We start from the raw sequence: 22,154 nt of genomic DNA on the forward strand, positions 1-22,154 counted from the left end.
GTGTGTTAATGTGAGAGGTGTGTGTGTGTTAATGTGAGTGGTGTGTGTGTGTTGGTGTGACAGAGTGTGTGTATTACAAAAAATATATTTATTAAAGTTTTTTCACACAATTTTTCTCCCTTACAAACAATAACCCCCCCGCCCCCCCCCCCCCCCCCCCCCCGTAACAGAAAAAAGGAGAAATCGCGCAGAGCAAGATATATACATGGCAAAATGATATATTTACACAGCTTTGTACACTGGCCCTCTCCCGTACGTGCCAGTTTCCCCAACCCTTCATGTTATCTCTTGCTCACCCACCCTCCCAGGCAGTCCCCCCTTCCCCCCCTCCCCCCCCCCACTCCCAGGCGCCCCCCCCCCCAAGGTTGCTGCTGCTGCTGACCGACCTTCCTCTAACGTTCCGCGAGATAGTCTAGGAACGGTTGCCACCACCTGTAGAACCCCTGCACAGACCCTCTCAAGGTGAACTTAATCCTTTCCAACTTTATGAACCCAGCCATATCATTTATCCAGACCTCCAGGCTGGGGGGCTTCGCCTCCTTCCACATTAGCAAGATCCTTCGCCGGGCTACTAGGGACGCAAAGGCGAGAATGCCGGCCTCTTTCGCCTCCTGCACTCCCGGTTCGTCCACTACTCCAAATATTGCTAGCCCCCAGCTTGGCTTGACCCGGACTTTCACCACCTGAGATATTGCTCCGCCACTCCTCTCCAGAACCCCTCCAGTGCCGGGCATGACCAAAACATATGGACATGGTTCGCCGGGCTCCCTGAGCACCTTCCACATCTGTCCTCCACCCCAAAGAACCTACTCAACCTTGCCCCCATCAAGTGCGCTCTGTGGACCACCTTAAATTGTATCAGGCTGAGCCTGGCACAGGAATTAACCCTACCTAGGACATCAGCCCACAGACCTTCCTCGATCTCCTCCCCCAGCTCCTCCTCCTATTTACCCTTCAACTCTTCTCCCAGCGCTTCCCCCTCTTCTTTCAACTCCTGGTGTATTTCCGACACCTTGCCCTCCCCGACCCATACACCCGAGATCACCCTATCTTGAACTTCTTGTGCCAGGAGCAACGGGAATTCCCTCACCTGTCGCCCTCACAAAAGCCCTCACCTGCGTATATCTAAAGTAATTTCCCGGGGGTAACCAAACTTCTCCTCCAGTGCCCCTCGGCTCGCAAACGTCCCGTCGATGAACAGGTCTCCCATTCTTCCAATCCCCGCCCGATGCCAGCTCTGGAACCCCCCGTCCATCTTCCCTGGGACAAACCGGTGGTTACCCCTGATCGGGGACCACACCGACGCTCCCATTGCACCCCTGTGCAATCTCCACTGGCCCCAGATCCTTAGCGTTGCCGCCACCACCGGGCTCATGGTATACTTTGTCGGCATGAGCGGCAGCGGTGCCGTCACCAACGCCCCCAGGCTCGTTCCTTTACAGGACGCCATCTCCCTCCTCTTCCATGCCGCCCCCTTTCCCTCCATAACCCACTTGCGGATCATCGCCACATTTGCTGCCCAGTAGTAGCTCCCCAGGTTTGGCCAACCCTCCTCGGTCCCTACTGCGTTCTAGGAACCCTCTCCTTACTCTCGGGGTCTTATTCGCCCACACAAACCCCATAATACTCCTACCTACTCTCTTAAAAAAGGCCTTAGTGATCACGATGGGAAGGCACTGAAACACAAACAGAAACCTCGGAAGGACCATCATTTTGACCGACTGCACTCTACCCGCCAGCGAGAGCAGTAACATGTCTCATCTTTTGAAATCCTCCTCCATTTGCTCCACCAACCTCGTCAGATTCAGTTTATGTAGGGTCCCCCAACTCCTGGCTATCTGGATCCCCAGATACCGAAAGCTCCCCTCCGCCCTCCTCAGCAGTAGGTCCCCTATCCCTCTTTCTTGGTCCCCCGCCTGTAATACAAAGAGCTCACTCTTCCCTACATTGAGCTTATAGCCCGAAAACTCCCCAAACTCCCGTAGAGTCTGCATGACCTCCACCATCCCCTCCATTGGATCCGCCACGTACAACAACAGGTCATCCGCATATAGCGACACCCGATGCTCTTCTCCCCCTCGGATCACCCCCCTCCATTTATTAGACTCCCTCAATGACATGGCCAATGGTTCGATCGCCAATGCGAACAACAGGGGGGACAGGGGACACCCCTGCCTCGTCCCCCGGTACAGTCGAAAATACTCCGACCTCCGCCGGTTCGTCACTACACTCACCATCGGGGCTCTAAAGGAGCTTAACCCAACTGATAAACCCTCCCCTGAACCCAAACCTACGCAGCACCTCCCAGAGGTACTCCCACTCTACTCGGTCAAAGGCCTCTCCGCGTCCATAGCTGCCACTATCTCCGCCTCTCCCTCCTCCGATGGCATCATCGTCACGTTTAAGAGCCGCCGCACGTTAGTGTTTAATTGCCTGCCCTTTACGAATCCCGTCTGGTCTTCATGGATCACCCCCGGGACACAGTCCTCGATCCTTGTGGCCAGCACTTTTGCCAGCAACTTCGCATCCACATTGAGGAGCGAGATCGGCCTGTACGATCCACATTGCAGTGGGTCCTTGTCCCGCTTTAGGATCAAAGAAATTGTCGCTTCCGACATTGTCGGGGGCAGGGTCCCCTCCTCTCTTGCCTCATTAAAGGTCCTCACCAGTAGCGGGGCCAACAGGTCTACGTACTTCCTGTAGAACTTCACCGGGAATCTGTCCGGTCCCGGGGCCTTCCCCGCCTGCATACTCCCCAAACCCTTGCTCAGCTCCGCCAACCCAATTGGTGCCCCCAAACCAGCCACCTCTTGCTCCTCCACCCTCGGGAATCTCAGTTGATCTAGGAATCGTCTCATCCCCTCTTCCCCCGCTGGGGGCTGGGATCTGTACAGAACTTCATAAAAGGCCTTAAATACCTTGTTTATTTTCGTCGCCCTCCGAACTGTGGCTCCCCTTCCATCTTTGACTCCCCCTATTTCCCTCGCTGCCATCCTCTTACAGAGCTGGTGTGCCAGCATCCGACTAGCCTTTTCCCCATACTCGTAGGTCGCCCCCCGCGCTTTCCTCCACTGTGCCTCCGCCTTCCCTGTGGTCAACAGGTCAAACTCCGTCTGGAGGCGTCGTCTTTCCCCAAGTAATCTTTCCTCCGGGGCCTCTGCGTATCTCCTGTCCACTCTCAAAATCTCCCCCACTAACCTCTCCCTTTCCATACCCTCTGTCTTCTCCCTATAAGCCCTAATGGAGATTAGCTCTCCCCTGATCACCGCCTTCAACGCCTCCCATACCACCCCCACCCGCACCTCCCCGTTGTCGTTGGCCTCCAAGTACCTTTCGATACACCCCCTCACCTTCCCACACACCACCTCGTCCGCCAGCAGTCCCACATCCAGCCGCCACAACGGGCATTGGTCCCTCTCCTCTCCCAGCTCAAGTTCCATCCAGTGCGGGGCATGGTCCGAAACGGTTATGGCCAAATACTCCGTCCCCTCCACCCTCGGGATGAGCGCCCTACCCAGAACAAAAAAATCTATCCGGGAGTAGGCTTTGTGTACATGGGAGACGAAAGAAAATTCCCTGGCCTGCGGCCTTGCAAACCGCCATGGGTCCACTCCCCCCATTTGATCCATAAACCCCCTAAGTACCTTGGCCACCGCCGGCCTCTTTCCAGTCCTTGATCTGGAGCGGTCCAGTGCTGGATCCAACACTGTATTGAAGTCCCCTCCCATTATCAGGCCTCCCACCTCCAGGTCTGGAATGCGCCCCAGCATGCGCTTCATGAATCCTGCATCATCCCAGTTCGGGGCGTATACGTTTACCAACACCACCCACATCCCTTGCAGTCTACCGTTCACCATTACATATCGCCTGCCATTGTCCACTACAATAGTCTTGGCCTCAAATGACACCCGCTTTCCCACCAATATTGCCACCCCTCTATTCTTCGCGTCCAGTCCTGAGTGGAATACCTGTCCTACCCATCCCTTTCTTAACCTGACCTGGTCCGTCACCTTCAGGTGTGTCTCTTGGAGCATGACCACGTCCGCCTTCAGTCCCTTAAAGTGCGCGAACACTCGAGCCCTCTACACCGGCCCATTCAGGCCCCTCACGTTCCACGTTATCAGCCGGATTGGAGGGGCTCCCCCCTCCCCCGACTAGACTAGCCATCTCCTTTTCCGGGCCAGTCCCGTGTCCACGCCTCCCTCACCCTCCAGTCCCCCAGACGGGGGACCCCCGTCCTGACCATCTCTTCTGTGTCCCATTCCCTTTCGGCCAGTGCAGCAGCAACCCTTCCCCCCCCCCCCCCCCCCCCCGCTTCCCCCCCCCTTTCCCTACCCCCCGCTAGACCCCTGTCTAGCTTTTTTGCTCCCCCCATGTCACTCCCGTGAGTCAGCTGACGCCTGCTGACCCCGGCTTCCCCCGCCGTCCCATTGACCTCCCCGTGTGGGAGTCTCCCGATCAATATGCATTCCTTCGTTCCCCTTCCCGCCTTTCTTCCCGTGTGCGGGAAAAAACCCCGCGCTTTCCAAAGCCCGCTCCGCCCCCTCTGGCGCAACTCCTGTCGTGGCCTTGTCTCTCTCCCCCAGCCCATATAACATTTCCTGCGTGTGATTGACCCCCTATATACAACAACCATCACACACCAAACCTCAAACATCCCCCCCACCCTCACAAACCCTCAGTTAGAGTCCAACTTTTCGGCTTGTACAAAGGTCCACGCCTCTTCAGGCGTTTCAAGTAGTAGTGTTGGCCCTTGTATGTGACCCACAGTCGCGCTGGCTGCAGCATTCCGAATTTCACTCCTTTCCGGTCCAACGCCGCTTTGGCCCGGTTGAAACCCGCTCTCCGCTTTGCAACCTCCGTGCTCCAGTCCGGGTATATTCGGATATCTGCATTGTCCCACTTACTGCTCCGCTCCTTCTTGGCCCATTTCAGGACCCACTCTCTGTCCGTGAACCGGTGAAACCTCACCACCATCGCCCTTGGCGGCTCATTTGCCTGGGGCTTCCTCGCCAGCACCCGATGTGCCCCGTCCAACTCCAGCGGCCTCGAAGGGGCCTTCGTGCCCATCATCGCCTCGAGCATCGTGCTCGCGTATGCCCTGGCATCGGCCCCCTCCACTCCTTCAGGGAGACCCAGGATCCGCAGATTCTTTCTCCTCGACCTGTTCTCCAGGTCTTCGAGTCTTCCTGCCCACCTCTTGTGTAGCGCCTCGTTCTGCTCCACTCTCACCGCCAGGCCCACGAGCTCGTCCTCGTTCTGACTGACTCTTTTCTGTACCTCCTGGATCTTAACTTCGTAGGCCTTCTGGGTGATCCCGAGTCCTTCAATTGCCGAACGCATAGGCGCCAACATCTCCTTGCGCATCTCCTCGCGCTGCTCCTGCGAACTCCTGCAGCTCCCCTTTGTCCCTGGCCGCCGCCATTTTGTTTTTTTTCCCTCGCTTCTCCCGTTGCTCCAGTGCCGCTTTTTTGGCCGTTGCACTTCTGGTCCGTTTCATAGAAGTTGGAGGGGGACCTCTCTTCCCTTCCCCACGGGTTGCGTCAAAAAAAAGTTCCATTGGGGCTCCTCAAGCGAGCCCGAAAGTCCGTGGCAGCGGGAGCTGCCGAATCGTGCGGCTTAGCTCCGCATAGCCGCAACCGGAAGTCCGACAGAGTGTGTGTTAATGTGAGAGGGTGTGTGTGATAATGTGAGGTGTTGGTGTAACGGTGTTCGCTCCAGTGAGAAAAGCCCTAGCTCCCTCAATCTTTCTTCATAAGACATGCTCTCCAGTCCAGGCAGCATCCTGGTAAATCTCCTCTGCACCCTCTCCAAAGCATCCACATTCTTCCTATAATGAGGCGACCAGAACTGGACACAATATTCCAAGTGTGGTCTAACCAGGGTTTTATAAAGCTGCAGTAAAACCTCGCGGCTCTTAAACTCAATCCCCTTGTTAATGAAAGCCAACACACCATACTTTTTCTTAACACCCCTATCAACCTGGGTGGCAACTTTGAGGGATCTATGTATGTGGACCCCAAGATCCCTCTGTTCCTCCACACTTCCAAGAATCCTGCCTTTAACCCTGTATTCAACATTCAAATTCGACCTTCCAAAATGAATCACCTCACATTTATCTAGGTTGAACTCCACCTGCCACTTCTCAGCCCAGCTCTGCATCCTGTCAATGTCCTGTTGAAACCTGCAACAGCCCTCAACACTATCTACAACTGCATGAATTAATGTGTCGTGTTAATGTATGGATTAACATGTCAGGTTACTGTGTGGGTTAACATGTCAGGTTACTGTGTGGGTTAACATGTCATGTTAATGTATGGATTAATGTGTCAGGTTACTGCATGGATTAACATACTGCGGTCCTGTATGGGTTAATGTGTCATGTTACTGAATGGGTTAATGTGTCAGGTTACTGAATGGGTTAATGTGTCATGTTACTGAATGGGTTAATGTGTCATGTTACTGAATGGGTTAATGTGTCAGGTTACTGAATGGGTTAATGTGTCAGGTTACTAAATGGGTTAATGTGTCATGTTACTGAATGGGTCAATGTGTCAGGTTCCTGAATAGGTTAATGTGTCAAGTTACTGAATGGGTTAATGTGTCAGGTTACTAAATGGGTTAATGTGTCAGGTTACTGAATGGGTTAATGTGTCAAGTTACTGAATGGGTTAATGTGTCAGGTTACTGAATGGGTTAATGTGTCAGGTTCCTGAATGGGTCAATGTGTCATGTTACTGAATGGGTTAATGTGTCATGTTACTGAATGGGTTAATGTGTCAGGTTCCTGAATGGGTCAATGTGTCAGGTTACTGAATGGGTTAATGTGTCATGTTACAGAATGGGTTAATGTGTCATGTTACTGAATGGGTTAATGTGTCAGGTTACTGAATGGGTTAATGTGTCAGGTTCCTGAATGGGTTAATGTGTCAGGTTATTGAATGGGTCAATGTGTCAGGTTACTGAATGGGTCAATGTGTCAGGTTCCTGAATGGGTTAATGTGTCAGGTTACTGAATGGGTTAATGTGTCAGGTTACTGAATGGGTTAATGTGTCAGGTTACTGTGGGTCAATGTGTCATGTTACTGAATGGGTCAATGTGTCAGGTTACTGAATGGGTCAATGTGTCATGTTACTGAATGGGTTAATGTGTCAGGTTACTGAATGGGTTAATGTTTCATGTTATTGAATGGGTCAATGTGTCAGGTTACTGAATGGGTCAATGTGTCAGGTTACTGAATGGGTTAATGTGTCAGGTTCCTGAATGGGTTATTGTGTCAGGTTACTGAATGGGTTAATGTGTCAGGCTACTGAATGGGTCAATGTGTCATGTTACTGAATGGGTTAATGTGTCAGGTTACTGAATGGGTTAATGTGTCATGTTACTGAATGGGTTAATGTGTCAGGTTACTGTATGGGTCAATGTGTCAGGTTACTGAATGGGTTAATGTGTCAGGTTCCTGAATGGGTTAATGTGTCAGGTTACTGAATGGGTTAATGTGTCAGGTTACTGAATGGATCAATGTGTCAGATTACTGAATGGGTTAACGTGTCAGGTTACTGAATGGGTTAATGTGTCAGGTTCCTGAATGGGTTAATGTGTCAGGTTACTGAATGGGTTAATGTGTCAGGTTACTGAATGGGTCAATGTGTCATGTTACTGTATGGGTCAATGTGTCAGGTTCCTGAATGGGTTATTGTGTCATGTTACTGTATAGTTTAATGTTTCATGGTACTGCATTGATTAGCATTTCATGTTACCACATGCATTAATGTGTTGGTTTACTGCCATGATTAATATGTCAGGTTACTGTGTGGATTAATGTGCCGTGTTACTGCATGGACTAACATGATTAATGCGTCTGGTTACTGTTTGCATGAATATAATTTGTTCCCGTATAGATTAACATGTCATGTTACTGTATGCGCTAATGTGTCATGCTACTATATGGAGTAACTTATCATGTTAATGTAAGGGTTAACATGTCAGATTACTGTATGGATTAATGTGTCATATTATCGCATTGATTAACATGTCATGTTACTGTATGAATGAACATATCATGGTACTGCATGGATTAATGTGCCGGGTTACTGCATGGATGAACCTGTCTGGTTACTGTATGGGTTAACATGTTGTGTTACTGTATGGATCAACATATCAGATTACTGTATGAATCAGTGTGTCATGTTACTGTATGGGTTAATGTGTTATGTTACTTTGTGGATTAACCTGTTGTCCTGCTGTATGGATTAACACGTCAGATTACTGTATGGATTAACCCGTCTGCTTATTGTATGGGTTAACGTGATGTTACTTTCTTGATTAACATGTTATGTTACTGCATTGATTAACATGTCAGGATATTGTATGGGTTAATGTGTCAGGTTATTCTCTGGATTAATGTGTTGCATTACTGTATTGATTAACATAGAATCATATAATCCCTACAATACAGAAGGAGGCCATTCAGCTCATCAAGTCTGCGCCGACCCTTGGAAAGAGCACCCTACCTAGGCCCACGCCCCACCCTATCCCCATGCCCCACCCTATCCCCATAACCCAGTAACCCCACCTAACCTTTTGGAGACTAAGGGGCAATTTAGCATGGTCAATTAATCCATCCTGCACATCTTTGCTCTGTGGGAGGGAACTGGAGCACCCGGATGAAACCCACACGGACATGGGGAGAAAGTGCAAACTCCACACAGTCACCCGTGGCCAGAATTGAACCCGAGTCCCTGGTGCTGTGATGCAGCACTGCTAACCGCTGTGCCGCTGTGCCGCCCATGTCGTGTTACTGCATTGATTAACGTTTCATGTAACTGTATCAATTAACATTTCAGTTTACTATATTGGTTAACATGTCAGGTTACTGTATAGATTATCATGTCAGGTTACTATATGGATCATCGTGTCAGGTTACTCTATGGATTATCATGTCAGGTTACTGTATGGATTATCATGTCAGGTTACTGTATGGATTAATATACAATGTTACTCTATGGATTATTGTGTTGTATTAACATATTGATTAACATGTCATGTTACTGTAAAAGATTAGCCTGTCATGTCACTGTATGGATTAACATGATAGTTACCGTATGGTTTAAACTGTCATGTTACTGTATGGATTAACATGTCAAGTTACTTTTCTGATTAACATGTCAAGTTACTTTTCTGATTAACATGCCATGTTACTGTAAGGATTAATGTATCAAGTTACGTGGGCGGCATGGTAGCACAGTGGTTAGCACTGTTGCTTCACAGCTCCAAGGTCCCAGGTTCGATTCCAGGCTTGGGTCACTATCTGTGCGGAGTCTGCACGTTCTCCCCGTATCTGCGTGGGTTTCCTCTCACAGTCCAAAGATGTGCGGGTTAGGTGGATTGGCCATGCTAAATTGCCCTTAGTGTCCAAAAAGGTTAAGTGGGGTTACTGGGTTACGGGGATAGGGTGCAGGTGTGGGCTTAAGTAGGATGCTCTTTCCTAACGGTGCAGACATGATGGGCTGAATGGACTCCTTCTACACTGTAAATTCTATGATTCTATGATACTGTATGGATTAATATACCATGCTACTCTATGGATTGTCGTGTTGTGTTAACATATAATTAACATGCCGTGTAACTGTAAAAGATTAAACTGTCATGTTACTGTGTATATTCATGTGTCAGGTTACTGTGGATTAACATGTCAGGTTACTTTATTAATTGTCATGTCCTGTTACTGCATGGATTAACATGTCAGATTCCTCTATGGATGATTATGTCAGGTTACTGTTTGGATTAATCTATTGTCCTACAGTGTGGATTAACATGACATGTTACTGTATGGATGAATGTGTCATGTTTCTATATGGATTAACATGTCAGGTTACTGTACGAATGAAGGATCATGTAGCTGTATGGGTAAACATGGCATGTTACTGTCTGAATGAATGCCATGTTACTGGATGGATTAACGTGCCACCTTTCTGCATAGATTAAATGTCATGTTACTTTACAGATTAACATGCCAGATTACCATATGGATTAACATGTCAGGTTATTGCATAGATTAATGTATGTTACTGTTTCAATTAATTTGTCATGTCACAAGGTGGATTAAATTGTCACATTACTGAATGAATTAATTTTTGAAAAATATTTTTATTCAAATTTTCAAATGTTAACATTTTAACCATTAAACATATCACGCACATAACATTTACAAAATACAGCCAACCCAAAATAAAACAAAAACCCAGGCCCGCCCCAAACCTCCCCCCCACCACCACCTTCCCCCCTCCCCCTAGCAGTTGGCGACAACAAGCTCCTCAATATGCAATATAAAGAAACCCCATCTCTTGTGGAATCCCCCACTCACCCCCTCAGAGCAAATTTCACCTTCTCCAAATACAAGAGTTCCATTAGATCCCCAGCCATACTGAGGCACAGGGGGGAGAAGCTGACCAGCACCCTAACAGGACCTGCCTACAAGCGATAAACGAGGCAAAGGCTAAAACCCCTGCCCCTATCTGCAAACGGATTGTGTAGTAACAAGGTTAAGACACGAGGAGAAATCAAAGAGTGAAGATGAAGTTGAAGTGCAATTATCAGAAATGATTTTTGATCAGATGGTTGAAAAAGAACAAGAACAGGTGGAGGATGAGGCAGATATTTTTTGTTCAGGAAAATTGGCGGAGTTACAACAGAAAGCTGTAGAAATAAAATGGATATATCAGAAAGCATATATGGAAGAGGAATCTGAGAGTATACCAGAGTGTTATTACCGTAAAAATTATGTCTTGATGAGAAAATGGAGACCTGTACATATGCAGGCGGATGAAAAGTGGGCAGAAGTTCATCAAGTAGTATTACCGGTAGGGTATAGATAGGAGGTGTTGCGAGTTGCACATGAGGTACCAGTGGGAGGTCATTTGGGAATAAGGAAAACTCAAGCTAAAATCCAGACACATTTTTATTGGCCTGGACTACATAAAGATGTAGTTAAATTTTGTCAATCATGTCACACATGTCAAGTGATAGGGAAACCTCAAGCAGTGATAAAAGCAGCGCCCTTAATACCCATTCTAGGAACCTTTTACAAGGGTCAAAATTGATTGTGTAGGACGCTTCCTAAAACAAAAAGTGGGAATCAATATTTTTTGACTATAATGGATGTGTCTACTAGGTTTCTACTAGCTTAGGAATAAAACAATTTGAATCAACTGCGTACCATCCAGAATCGCAGGGCGTGGTAGAAAGGTGCCATCAGACATTAAAGACAATGTTGAGGGTTTATTGTCAAGATTATCCAGAGGATTGGGATAAAGGAATTTCATTCATATTGTTTGCAATTAGGGATGCACCTAATGAGTCAACCAAATTTAGTCCTTTTGAACTAATTTTTGATCATGAGGTAAGAGGACCACTTAAAATGATTAAGGAAAAATTGGTGAGTGAGAAATCGGAAATTACACTATTGGATTATGTGTCAAGTTTTAGGGAACAATTAAATAGAGCAGGTGAATTGGCTGGACAACATTTGAAAGTTGCACAAAATGTGATGAAACGGGTAGCGGACAAGAAATCCAAAGTTCGTAGTTTTGCCAGTGGGGATAAAGTTTTAGTATTGTTACCAGTGATCGGTGAGCCTTTAAAACCTAGGTTTTGTGGACCTTATCAGATTGAAAGGAAATTAAGTGAGGTGAATTATGTGGTAAAAACACCAGATAGAAGGAAAACTCACCGAGTGTGTCATGTGAATATGCTTAAAAGGTACTTTGAAAGGGAAGGAGAGAAAAAGGAGGTTTTAATGATTCTAACTCAAAGTGACAAACCAAATCCAGATGACTGTGAATTTGACATACCTCAAATTAAATTGGAAAATTAGGATGTTCTTAAAAATTGGGATGAATTGTCAAGTTACCTTCCAGAGGAAAAACGAACTGACCTGAAAGAGTTATTGATATCACATGGGCAAGTTTGTAGAGATAAATTGGGAAGTACTAAAATGGCTACACATGATGTAGATGTGGGAAATGCTGTTCCTGTCAAACAACATCCATATAGGCTTAATCCTTTAAAATTGGCACAGGTTAACAAAGAGATTGAAAGTATGCTTAAAAATGGCATAATTGAAGTGGGTTGCAGCCACTGGAGCTCACCCATAGTGATGGTACCTACACCAGATGGTATCCAACGGTTGTGTGTGGACTATCGAAATTTGAATGCAGTTACAAGAACGGACTCTTATCCTATCCCACGTTTGAGGGATTGCATTGAGAAATTTGGACAATCTGCTTTTATTTCCAACTTCCAGACATGGAAAGAATATTTAAAACATTGTATGGAGTTCTTTGATCGACTTCAGGAGGCGGGTTTGGTGATGAACCTCGCCGAAAGTGAATTTGGAGAAGCCCGAATCACTTTCCTTGCGGAGTTTCCGTTATCCTCAAGACGAAGGGAAATAATGCGATTTCTTAGCATGAGTGGATTTGATCGAACAGTTGTGCAAATGTTTTGTGGCATGATTACTCCACTGATGGAATTGCTGAAGAAACGTAAAAAATTTCAATGGACAGCGGACTTTCAACAGGCATTTGACTGTCTGAAAGCTGTAGTAACCACTTCCTGTATTGGAGAATTGCAATGGGCTCTGTGGTCAGATTGAACTAAATTATCTGATTCTGAAGAGAAATGCCGAGGAGTAGAGGAATGGATGGATCGTGCAGAGACTTTGTTCAAAGAGACTGTCAATCGAGAAGGATTTCGGTTGGAGGAAGAAGAACAAAGAACAATGGACTATATTATTATACCTGTTTGCGTGTTGTTTTTTTTAAAACGAAAAGGTATATTTACTGTGTACATTTCATAATGGATGGTGCAAAAGTGAAAAATGAAACCATCTTGAAGTTGATGGTTTATTTTTTTTCTTGAGGGGGGGGTGTCATGTGAGAGTACCTTTAAGACATGGATGTTTAAGCAATGTACCTTTAAGAAAACAATGATGTCAGAGTGGGTGGAGCTGAGCTCAGGTTAGCCATTTTGAAATTTCAGTTTTGGAGGAAAAGAGTTTGGAGTGTCTGTGTTTTGCAGAGAGCTGGATCTGCTACGATCTCTGCCATGAAAGACTATCTCTGGATCATTTGGGTGATTTAAATTCGTAATAGTAAAGCCTTTAACCTGATGTGATTCTGTTTAAAGGTGTTCAGTCTCTTGGAAGTTTGAAGGAACATTTTGAGGGATTATTTACTGTTGTAATATTTTCGGAGTTATCTTTGAAGTAAGGAGTGTTAAGTGATCCAATGTTTATTTAAGATGTTAAGTTGAGTTCATGGAATAAACATTGTTTTGTGTTTAAAAACCCACGTGTCCATAATTGTAATATCACACCTGGGAAACAAGCCGTGTGCTCGGAAAAGCAAAAAAATACATTAAAGGGGGAGGTTGGTTGAACTCCCATGATACATTTTGGGGTTCTGAAAACGCCTCGCCCATAACACTATGGAGCAGGTTCCTGTATGGATTAACACGTTGTATTACTGGATGAATTAACGTGTCATGCTACTGAATGAATTAACTTGTTATGTTACTGTATGGGTGAACGTGTCATGTTACTTTATGGATTAAGGGATCAGGTCACTGTATGGATTAACATGTCATGTAATTGTATGGATTAATGTGTCATGTTACTGGATGGATTAACTTGTGTTATTGCATGGATCAACGTGTTATGTTACTGTATTGATTCATGTGTCATGTTACTGTATAGATTAACATATACAGTTACTGCATTGATTAGGGCAGATTTAGGGCAGCATGGTAGCACAGTGGTTAGCACAGTTGCTTCACAGCTCCAGGGTCCCAGGTTCCATTCCCGGCTTGGGTCGCTGTCTGTGCGGAGTCTGCGCGTTTTCCCCGTGTCTGTGTGGGTTTCCTCCGGATGCTCTGGTTTCCTCCCACAGTCCAGAGATATGCAGGTTGGGTGGATTGGCCATGCTAAATTGCCCTGAGTGACCAAAAAGGTTAAGTGGGGTTACTGGGTTACAAGGATAGGTGGAGGCATGGGATTGACTAGGATGCTCGTACCAAGGCCGGTGCAGGCTCGATGGGCTGAATGACCTCCGTCTGCACTGTAAATTCTATAATCAATGTATTATGTTACTGAATGTGTCATGTTATTGTATGGATTAATGCGTAATGTTACTGGGTGGATAAATGTGTTGCGTTGTTGTATGGATTAACATGTCATGTTATTATTGTATGGATAAACACGTTGTGTTACTATATAAATTAGAATGTCAGGTTACTGCATGTATTAACTGGTTGTGTTACTGAATGAGTTAACGTATCGTGTTACTGTATGCATAAATGTGTCAGGTTAGTATATGGATCAGTGTGCAATGTTACTGTATGGATGAATATGTCCTGTTACTGTATGGATTAACGTGTAAGGTTACTTTATGGATTAATGCATTGTGTTACTTTATGGATTGGGACTTCTATTTGTTTCTCTATTTACAGATGAAGAAAAGGAAAATAACCGAGCATCAAAACCGCATTCCACTCCAGCGACACTGCAGTGGTGAGTTCAGTGCATTAGAAAGTGATGGAAGTCACTCTTCCTTCTGTATCTTCAACGTTTACCGTTCCTCTTGCTCATCCTTCCTCTTCCTCTCCTCAACCTTTCTCTCACTCCACGACCCCCTCACTCTTTCCACTTCATCATTAACCGTGGGTGCGATTCAATGGGCGGGTTGAGTGTGGTGTTTCTCAGTGGCTGCAGTGCAGAGAAAAGCCCAACTATTCAGTGGCACTTTGATTTTTTTTTGGCCTCGGAGAATTTCTCTCTGCCAAGGCTGCACTTAATTCTTTTCCTGTTGGGCTCACCACCTGGAAAGTCTCCTTGCAGTTCAGGGTGCCATTTTAGAAGGCTTCCCAAATCACCACAACCACAACTTAGTTAGTAACCATCTTAATTTCTAAATGATTTGCTGATTCTGGGGCACAACTATTCGGAATGACTGGTTAATCTGCTTTATGTCCTAATTAGGCTGGAGGAGAACTATGAGATCGCAGAAGGTGTGTGCATCCCTCGCAGTGCTCTGTACATGCACTATCTGGATTTCTGTGAGAAGAATGACACACAGCCGGTCAATGCGGCAAGTTTTGGCAAGGTGAGCAGGGGATTGGTAACAGAGGGAGTGAGCAGGGGATTGGTAACGGATAGAGTAAGCTGGCACAGTAACGGAGGGAGTCAGCTGGCACAGTAACGGAGGGAGTGACCTGGCTCAGTAACAGAGGGAATCAGCTAGCTTGGTAACAGAGGAAGTGAGCTGGCACAGTAACTGAGGGAGTGAGCTGTCTGAGTAACCGAGGGAGAGAGGTGCTGAATAACCGAGGAAGTGAGCTTTCTGAGTAACCGAGGGAGTGAGCTGCTGAATAACCGAGGGAGTGAGCTGTCTCCGTAACCGAGGGAGTGAGCTGTCTGAATAAACGAGGGAGTGAGCTGCCTCCATAACAGAGGGAGCGAGCTATCTCAGTAACCGAGGGAGTGAGCTGTCTGAGTATCCGAGGGAGTGAGCTGACTCAGTAATTGGGAGAGAGCTGACTCAGTAATTGGGAGTGAGCTGACTCGGTAATCGGGGTGATCTGACTCGGTAACCGGGAGTGAGCTGGCCGATAACCGGGGTGATCTGACTCGGTAACTGGGAGTGAGCTGATTCGGTAACTGAGAGTGAGCTGACTCGGTAATTGGGAGTGAGATGACTCGGTAACCGAGAGTGAGCTGGCTCGGTAATCGGGAGCTCGCTCGCTCGGTAATCGGGAGTGAGCTGACTCGGTAACCGGGAATGGGCTGACTCGTTAACCGGGAGTGAACTGACTCGGTAATTGGGAGTGAGCTAACTCGGTAACCGGGAGTGAGCTGACTCAGTAACCGGGAGTGGGCTGACTCGTTAACCGGGAGTGAACTGATTTGGTAATTGGGAGTGAGCTGACTCGGTAACCGGGAGTAAGCTGACTCGGTAACCGTGAGTGAGCTGACTCGGTAATTGGGAGTGAGCTGACTCGGTAACCGGCAGTGAGCTGAATCGGTGATTGGGAGTGAGCTGACTCGGTAATTGTGAGTGAGCTGACTCAGTAACCGGGCGTGAGCTGACTCGGTAATTGGGAGTGAGCTGGCTCGGTAATCGGGAGCTCGCTCGCTCGGTAATCGGGAGTGAGCTGACTCGGTAACCGGGAGTGGGCTGACTCGTTAACCGGGAGTGAACTGACTCGGTAATTGGGAGTGAGCTAACTCGGTAACCGGGAGTGAGCTGACACAGTAACCGGGAGTGGGCTGACTCGTTAACCGGGAGTGAACTGACTCGGTAATTGGGAGTGAGCTGACTCGGTAACCGGGAGTAAGCTGACTCGGTAACCGTGAGTGAGCTGACTCGGTAATTGGGAGTGAGCTGACTCGGTAACTGGGAGTGAGCTGACCCGATAACCGGGAATGAGCTGACTCGATAACCGGGAGTGAGCTGAATCGGTGATTGGGAGTGAGCTGACTCGGTAATTGTGAGTGAGCTGACTCAGGAACCGGGCGTGAGCTGACTCGGTAACTGGATGTGAGCTGACTCGGTAATTGGGAGTGAGCTGACTCGGTAACCTGGAGTGAGCTGACTCGGTAATTGGGAGTGAGCTGACTCGGTAACCGGGGATGAGCTGACTCGGTAATTGGGAGTGAGCTGACTCGGTAATTGGGAGTGAGCTGACTCAGTAACCGGGCGTGAGCTGACTCAGTAACGGGGAATGAGCTGACTCGGTAACTGAGAGTGAGCTGATTCGGTAACTGAGAATATGCTGACTCTGTAACCGGGATTGAGCTGACACGGGAACCGGGAGTGAGCTGACTGAGTAACTGAGTGTGAGCTGACTAGGTAACCGAGAGTGAGCTGACTCGGTAATTGGGAGTGAGCTGACTTGGTAACTGAGAGTGAGCTGACTCGGTAATTGGGAGTGAGCTGACTCAGTAACCGGGCGTGAGCTGACTCGGTAACTGGGTGTGAGCTGACTCGGTAATTGAAGTAATTGGGAGTGAGCTGACTCGGTAATTGGGAGTGAGCTGACTCGGTAATTGGGAGTAAGCTGCCTCAGTAACCGGGAGTGAGCTGACTCGGTAACGGGGAATGAGCTGACTCGGTAACTGAGAGTGAGCTGATTCGGTAATTGAGAGTGTGCTGACTCTGTAACCGGGAGTGAGCTGACTCTGTAACCGGGAGTGAGCTGACTCTGTAACCGGGAGTGAGCTGACTCGGGAACCGGGAGTGAGCTGACTGAGTAACTGAGTGTGAGCTGACTAGGTAACCGGGAGTGAGCTGACTCGGTAATTGGGAGTGAGCTGACTTGGTAACTGAGAGTGAGCTGACTCGGTAATTGGGAGTGATCTGACTCGGTAACTGAGAGTTGACTGAGTAACCGGGCGTGATCTGACTCGGTAACTGAAGGGGAGCTGACTCGGTAACTGGGGTGATCTGACTCGGTAATTGGGAATGAGCTGACTCAGTAACTGGGAATGAGCCGACTTGGTCACTGAGAGTGAGCTGACTCGGTAACTGGGGTAATCTGTCTCGGTAACTGAGAGTGAATTGACTCGGTATATGGGAGTGAGCTGAACCAGTAACTGGGATTGAGTCGACTCGGTACCCGGGAGTGAGCTGACTCGGTAACTGGGAGTGAGCTGACTCGGTAACTGGAAGTGAGCTGACTCGGTAACTGAGTGTGAGCTGACTTGGTAACCGGGAATGAGCTGACGCGGTAACCGGGAGTGAGCTGACTCGGTAACTGAGTGTGAGCTGACTCGGTAACCGGGAGTGAGCTGACTCGGTAATTGAGAGTGAGTTGACTTGGTAAGTGGAAGTGAGCTGTCATCGGTAACCGAGAGTGAGCTGACTCGGGAACCGGGAGTGAGCTGACTCGGTAACCGGGAGTGAGCTGGCTCGGTAATCGGGAGTGAGCTGACTCGGGAACCGGGAGTGAGCTGACTCGGTAATTGGGAGTGAACTGACATGGTAACAGAGAGTTGAGTAACCGGGAGTGAGCTGACTCAGTAACCGGGGTGATCTGACTCGGTAACTGAGAGTGAGCTGACTCGGTAACAGGGGTGATCTGACTCGGTAATTGGGAGTCAGCTGACTCAGTAACCTGGAATGAGCTGACGCGGTAACCGGGAGTGAGCTGAGTAACCGGGAGTGAGCTGACTCTGTAACCGGGAGTGAGCTGACTCGGGAACCGGGAGTGAGCTGGCTGAGTAACTGAGTGTGAGCTGACTAGGTAACCGGGAGTGAGCTGACTCGGTAATTGGGAGTGAGCTGACTTGGTAACTGAGAGTGAGCTGACTCGGTAATTGGGAGTGATCTGACTCGGTAACTGAGAGTTGACTGAGTAACCGGGAGTGATCTGACTCGGTAACTGAAGGGGAGCTGACTCGGTAACTGGGGTGATCTGACTCGGTAATTGGGAATGAGCTGACTCAGTAACTGGGAATGAGCCGACTTGGTCACTGAGAGTGAGCTGACTCGGTAACCGGGGTAATCTGTCTCGGTAACTGAGAGTGAATTGACTCGGTATATGGGAGTGAGCTGACCCAGTAACTGGGATTGAGTCGACTCGGTACCCGGGAGTGAGTTGACTCAGTAAATGGGATTGCGCTGACTCGGTAATTGAGAGTGAGCTGACTCGGTAACTGGAAGTGAGCTGACTCGGTAACTGAGTGTGAGCTGACTTGGTAACCGGGAATGAGCTGACTCGGTAACCGGGAGTGAGCTGACTCGGTAACTGAGTGTGAGCTGACTCGGTAACCGGGAGTGAGCTGACTCGGTAATTGAGAGTGAGTTGACTTGGTAAGTGGAAGTGAGCTGTCAACGGTAACCGGGAGTGAGCTGATTCGGGAACCGGGAGTGAGCTGACTCGGGAACCGGGAGTGAGCTGGCTCTGTAATCGGGAGTGAGCTGACTCGGGAACCGGGAGTGAGCTGACTCGGTAATTGGGAGTGAACTGACATGGTAACAGAGAGTTGAGTAACCGGGAGTGAGCTGACTCAGTAACCGGGGTGATCTGACTCGGTAACTGAGAGTGAGCTGACTCGGTAACAGGGGTGATCTGACTCGGTAATTGGGAGTCAGCTGACTCAGTAACCTGGAATGAGCTGACGCGGTAACCGGGAGTGAGCTGAGTAACCGGGAGTGATCTGACTCGGTAACCGGGATTGAGCTGACTTGGTAACCGGGAGTGAGCTGACTCAGTAACAGGGAGTGAGCTGACTCAGTAACTGGGAGTGAGTCGACTCGGTAACCAGGAGTGTACTGACTCGGTAATTGTGAGTCAGCTGACTCAGTAACCGGGAATGAGCTGACTCGGTAACCGGGAGTGAGCTGACTCGGTAATTGGGAGTCAGCTGACTCGGTAACAGAGAGTTGACTGAGTAACCGGGAGTGAGCTGACTCGGTAATTGGGAGTGAGCTGACTCGGGAACTGACAGTGAGCTGACTCGTTAACCAACAGTGAGCTGACTCGGTAACCGGGAGTGAGCTGACTTGGCAACAGGGAGTGAGCTGACTATGTAATTGGGAGTGAGCTGACTCGGTAACGAGCAGTGAGCTGACTCGGTAACTGGGAGTGAGCTGACTCGGTAACTGGGAGTGAGCTGACTCGGTAACTGGAAGTTGGCTGTCATCGGTAACATGGAGTGATCAGACCCGGGAACCAGGAGTGAGCTGACTCGGTAACCGGGAGTGAGCTGGCTCGGTAATCGGGAGTGAGCTGACTCGGTAACTGAGAGTGAGCTGACTCGGTAACTGGAAGTGGGCTGTCATCGGTAACATGGAGATATCTGACTCGGGAACCAGGAGTGAGCTGACTCGGTAACCGGGAGTGAGCTGAATCGGTAATTGGGAGTGAACTGACTCGGTAACAGAGAGTTGACTGAGTAACTGGGAGTGAGCTGACTCAGTAACCGGGGTGATCTGTCTCGGTAACTGAGAGTGAGCAGACTCGGTAACTGGGGTGATCTGTCTCGGTAATTGGGAATGAGCTGACTCAGTAACTGGGAATGAGCCGACTCGGTAACCGGGAGTGAGCCGACTCGGTATATGGGAGTGAGCTGACTCAGTAACTGTGAGTGAGTCGACTCGGTAACCGGGAGTGAACTGACTCGGTAATTGGGAGTCAGCTGACTCATTAACCGGGAATTAACTGACTCTGTAACCGGGAGTGAGCTGACTCGGTAATTGGGAGTCAGCTGACACAGTAACCGCGAATTAGCTGACTTGGTAACCGGGAGTGATCTGACTGGATAATTGGGAGTGAGCTGACTCGGTAATTGGGAGTGAGCTGACTCAGTAACCGGGCGTGAGCTGACTCGGTAACGGGGAATGAGCTGACTCGGTAACTGAGAGTGAGCTGATTCGGTAATTGAGAGTGTGCTGACTCTGTAACCGGGAGTGAGCTGACTCGGGAACCGGGAGTGAGCTGACTGAGTAACTGAGTGTGAGCTGACTAGGTAACCGGGAGTGAGCTGACTCGGTAATTGGAAGTGAGCTGACTTGGTAACTGAGAGTGAGCTGACTCGGTAATTGAGAGTTGATTGAGTAACCGGGAGTGATCTGACTCGGTAACTGAGAGTTGACTGAGTAACCGGGAGTGATCTGACTCGGTAACTGAAGGTGAGCTGACTCGGTAACTGGGGTGATCTGACTGGGTAATTGGGAATGAGCTGACTCAGTAACTGGGAATGAGCCGACTTGGTCACTCAGAGTGAGCTGACTCGGTAACCGGGGTAATCTGTCTCGGTAACTGAGAGTGAATTGACTCGGTATATGGGAGTGAGCTGAACCAGTAACTGGGATTGAGTCGACTCGGTACCCGGGAGTGTGCTGACTCGGTAATTGAGAGTGAGCTGACTCGGTAACTGGAAGTGAGCTGACTCGGTAACTGAGTGTGAGCTGACTTGGTAACCGGGAGTGAGCTGACTTGGTAACCGGGAGTGAGCTGACTCGGTAACTGAGTGTGAGCTGACTCGGTAACCGGGAGTGAGCTGACTCGGTAATTGAGAGTGAGCTGACTTGGTAAGTGGAAGTGAGCTGTCATCGGTAACCGGGAGTGAGCTGACTCGGGAACCGGGAGTGAGCTGACTCGGTAACCGGGAGTGAGCTGGCTCGGTAATCGGGAGTGAGCTGACTCGGGAACCGGGAGTGAGCTGACTCGGTAATTGGGGCTGAACTGACATGGTAACAGAGAGTTGAGTAACCGGGAGTGAGCTGACTCAGTAACCGGGGTGAACTGACTCGGTAACTGAGAGTGAGCTGACTCGGTAACAGGGGTGATCTGACTCGGTAATTGGGAGTCAGCTGACTCAGTAACCTGGAATGAGCTGATGCGGTAACCGGGAGTGAGCTGAGTAACCGGGAGTGATCTGACTCGGTAACCGGGATTGAGCTGACTTGGTAACCGGGAGTGAGCTGACTCAGTAACAGGGAGTGAACTGACTCAGTAACTGGGAGTGAGTCGACTCGGTAACCGGGAGTGTACTAACTAGGTAATTGTGAGTCAGCTGACTCAGTAACCGGGAATGAGCTGACTCGGTAACCGGGAGTGAGCTGACTCGGTAATTGGGAGACAGCTGACTCGGTAACAGAGAGTTGACTGAGTAACCGGGAGTGAGCTGACTCGGTAATTGGGAGTGAGCTGACTCGGGAACTGACAGTGAGCTGACTCGGTAACCGACAGTGAGATGACTCGGTAACCGGGAGTGAGCTGACTTGGCAACAGGGAGTGAGCTGACTATGTAATTGGGAGTGAGCTGACTCGGTAACGGGCAGTGAGCTGATTCGGTAACCGGGAGTGAGCTGACTCGGTAACTGGGAGTGAGCTGACTCGGTAACTGAGAGTGAGCTGACTCGGTAACTGGAAGTTGGCTGTCATCGGTAACATGGAGTGATCAGACTCGGGAACCAGGAGTGAGCTGACTCGGTAACCGGGAGTGAGCTGGCTCGGTAATCTGGAGTGAGCTGACTCGGTAACTGAGAGTGAGCTGACTCGGTAACTGGAAGTGGGCTGTCATCGGTAACATGGAGTGATCTGACACAGGAACCGGGAGTGAGCTGACTCGGTAACCGGGAGTGAGCTG

General features: G+C 48.8%; 1 protein-coding gene across 6 annotated transcripts in view; it reads left to right on the plus strand.

Moving 5' to 3' along the window:
* The window catches only part of rfx4 (regulatory factor X, 4), a 391,138-nt gene that overhangs the window by 39,876 nt on the left and 329,108 nt on the right, over positions 1-22,154 (plus strand). For all 6 annotated transcript variants that reach the window (XM_072484885.1, XM_072484883.1, XM_072484881.1 and 3 more), the window contains 2 exons: positions 14,510-14,570; positions 15,039-15,162. In XM_072484885.1, coding sequence (XP_072340986.1) covers positions 14,510-14,570; positions 15,039-15,162 — 185 coding nt within the window. The remainder of the gene's footprint in view (positions 1-14,509; positions 14,571-15,038; positions 15,163-22,154) is intronic.

Source organism: Scyliorhinus torazame, chromosome 19 (assembly GCF_047496885.1).
Source record: "Scyliorhinus torazame isolate Kashiwa2021f chromosome 19, sScyTor2.1, whole genome shotgun sequence".
Classification (NCBI taxonomy): Eukaryota; Metazoa; Chordata; class Chondrichthyes; order Carcharhiniformes; family Scyliorhinidae; genus Scyliorhinus; species Scyliorhinus torazame.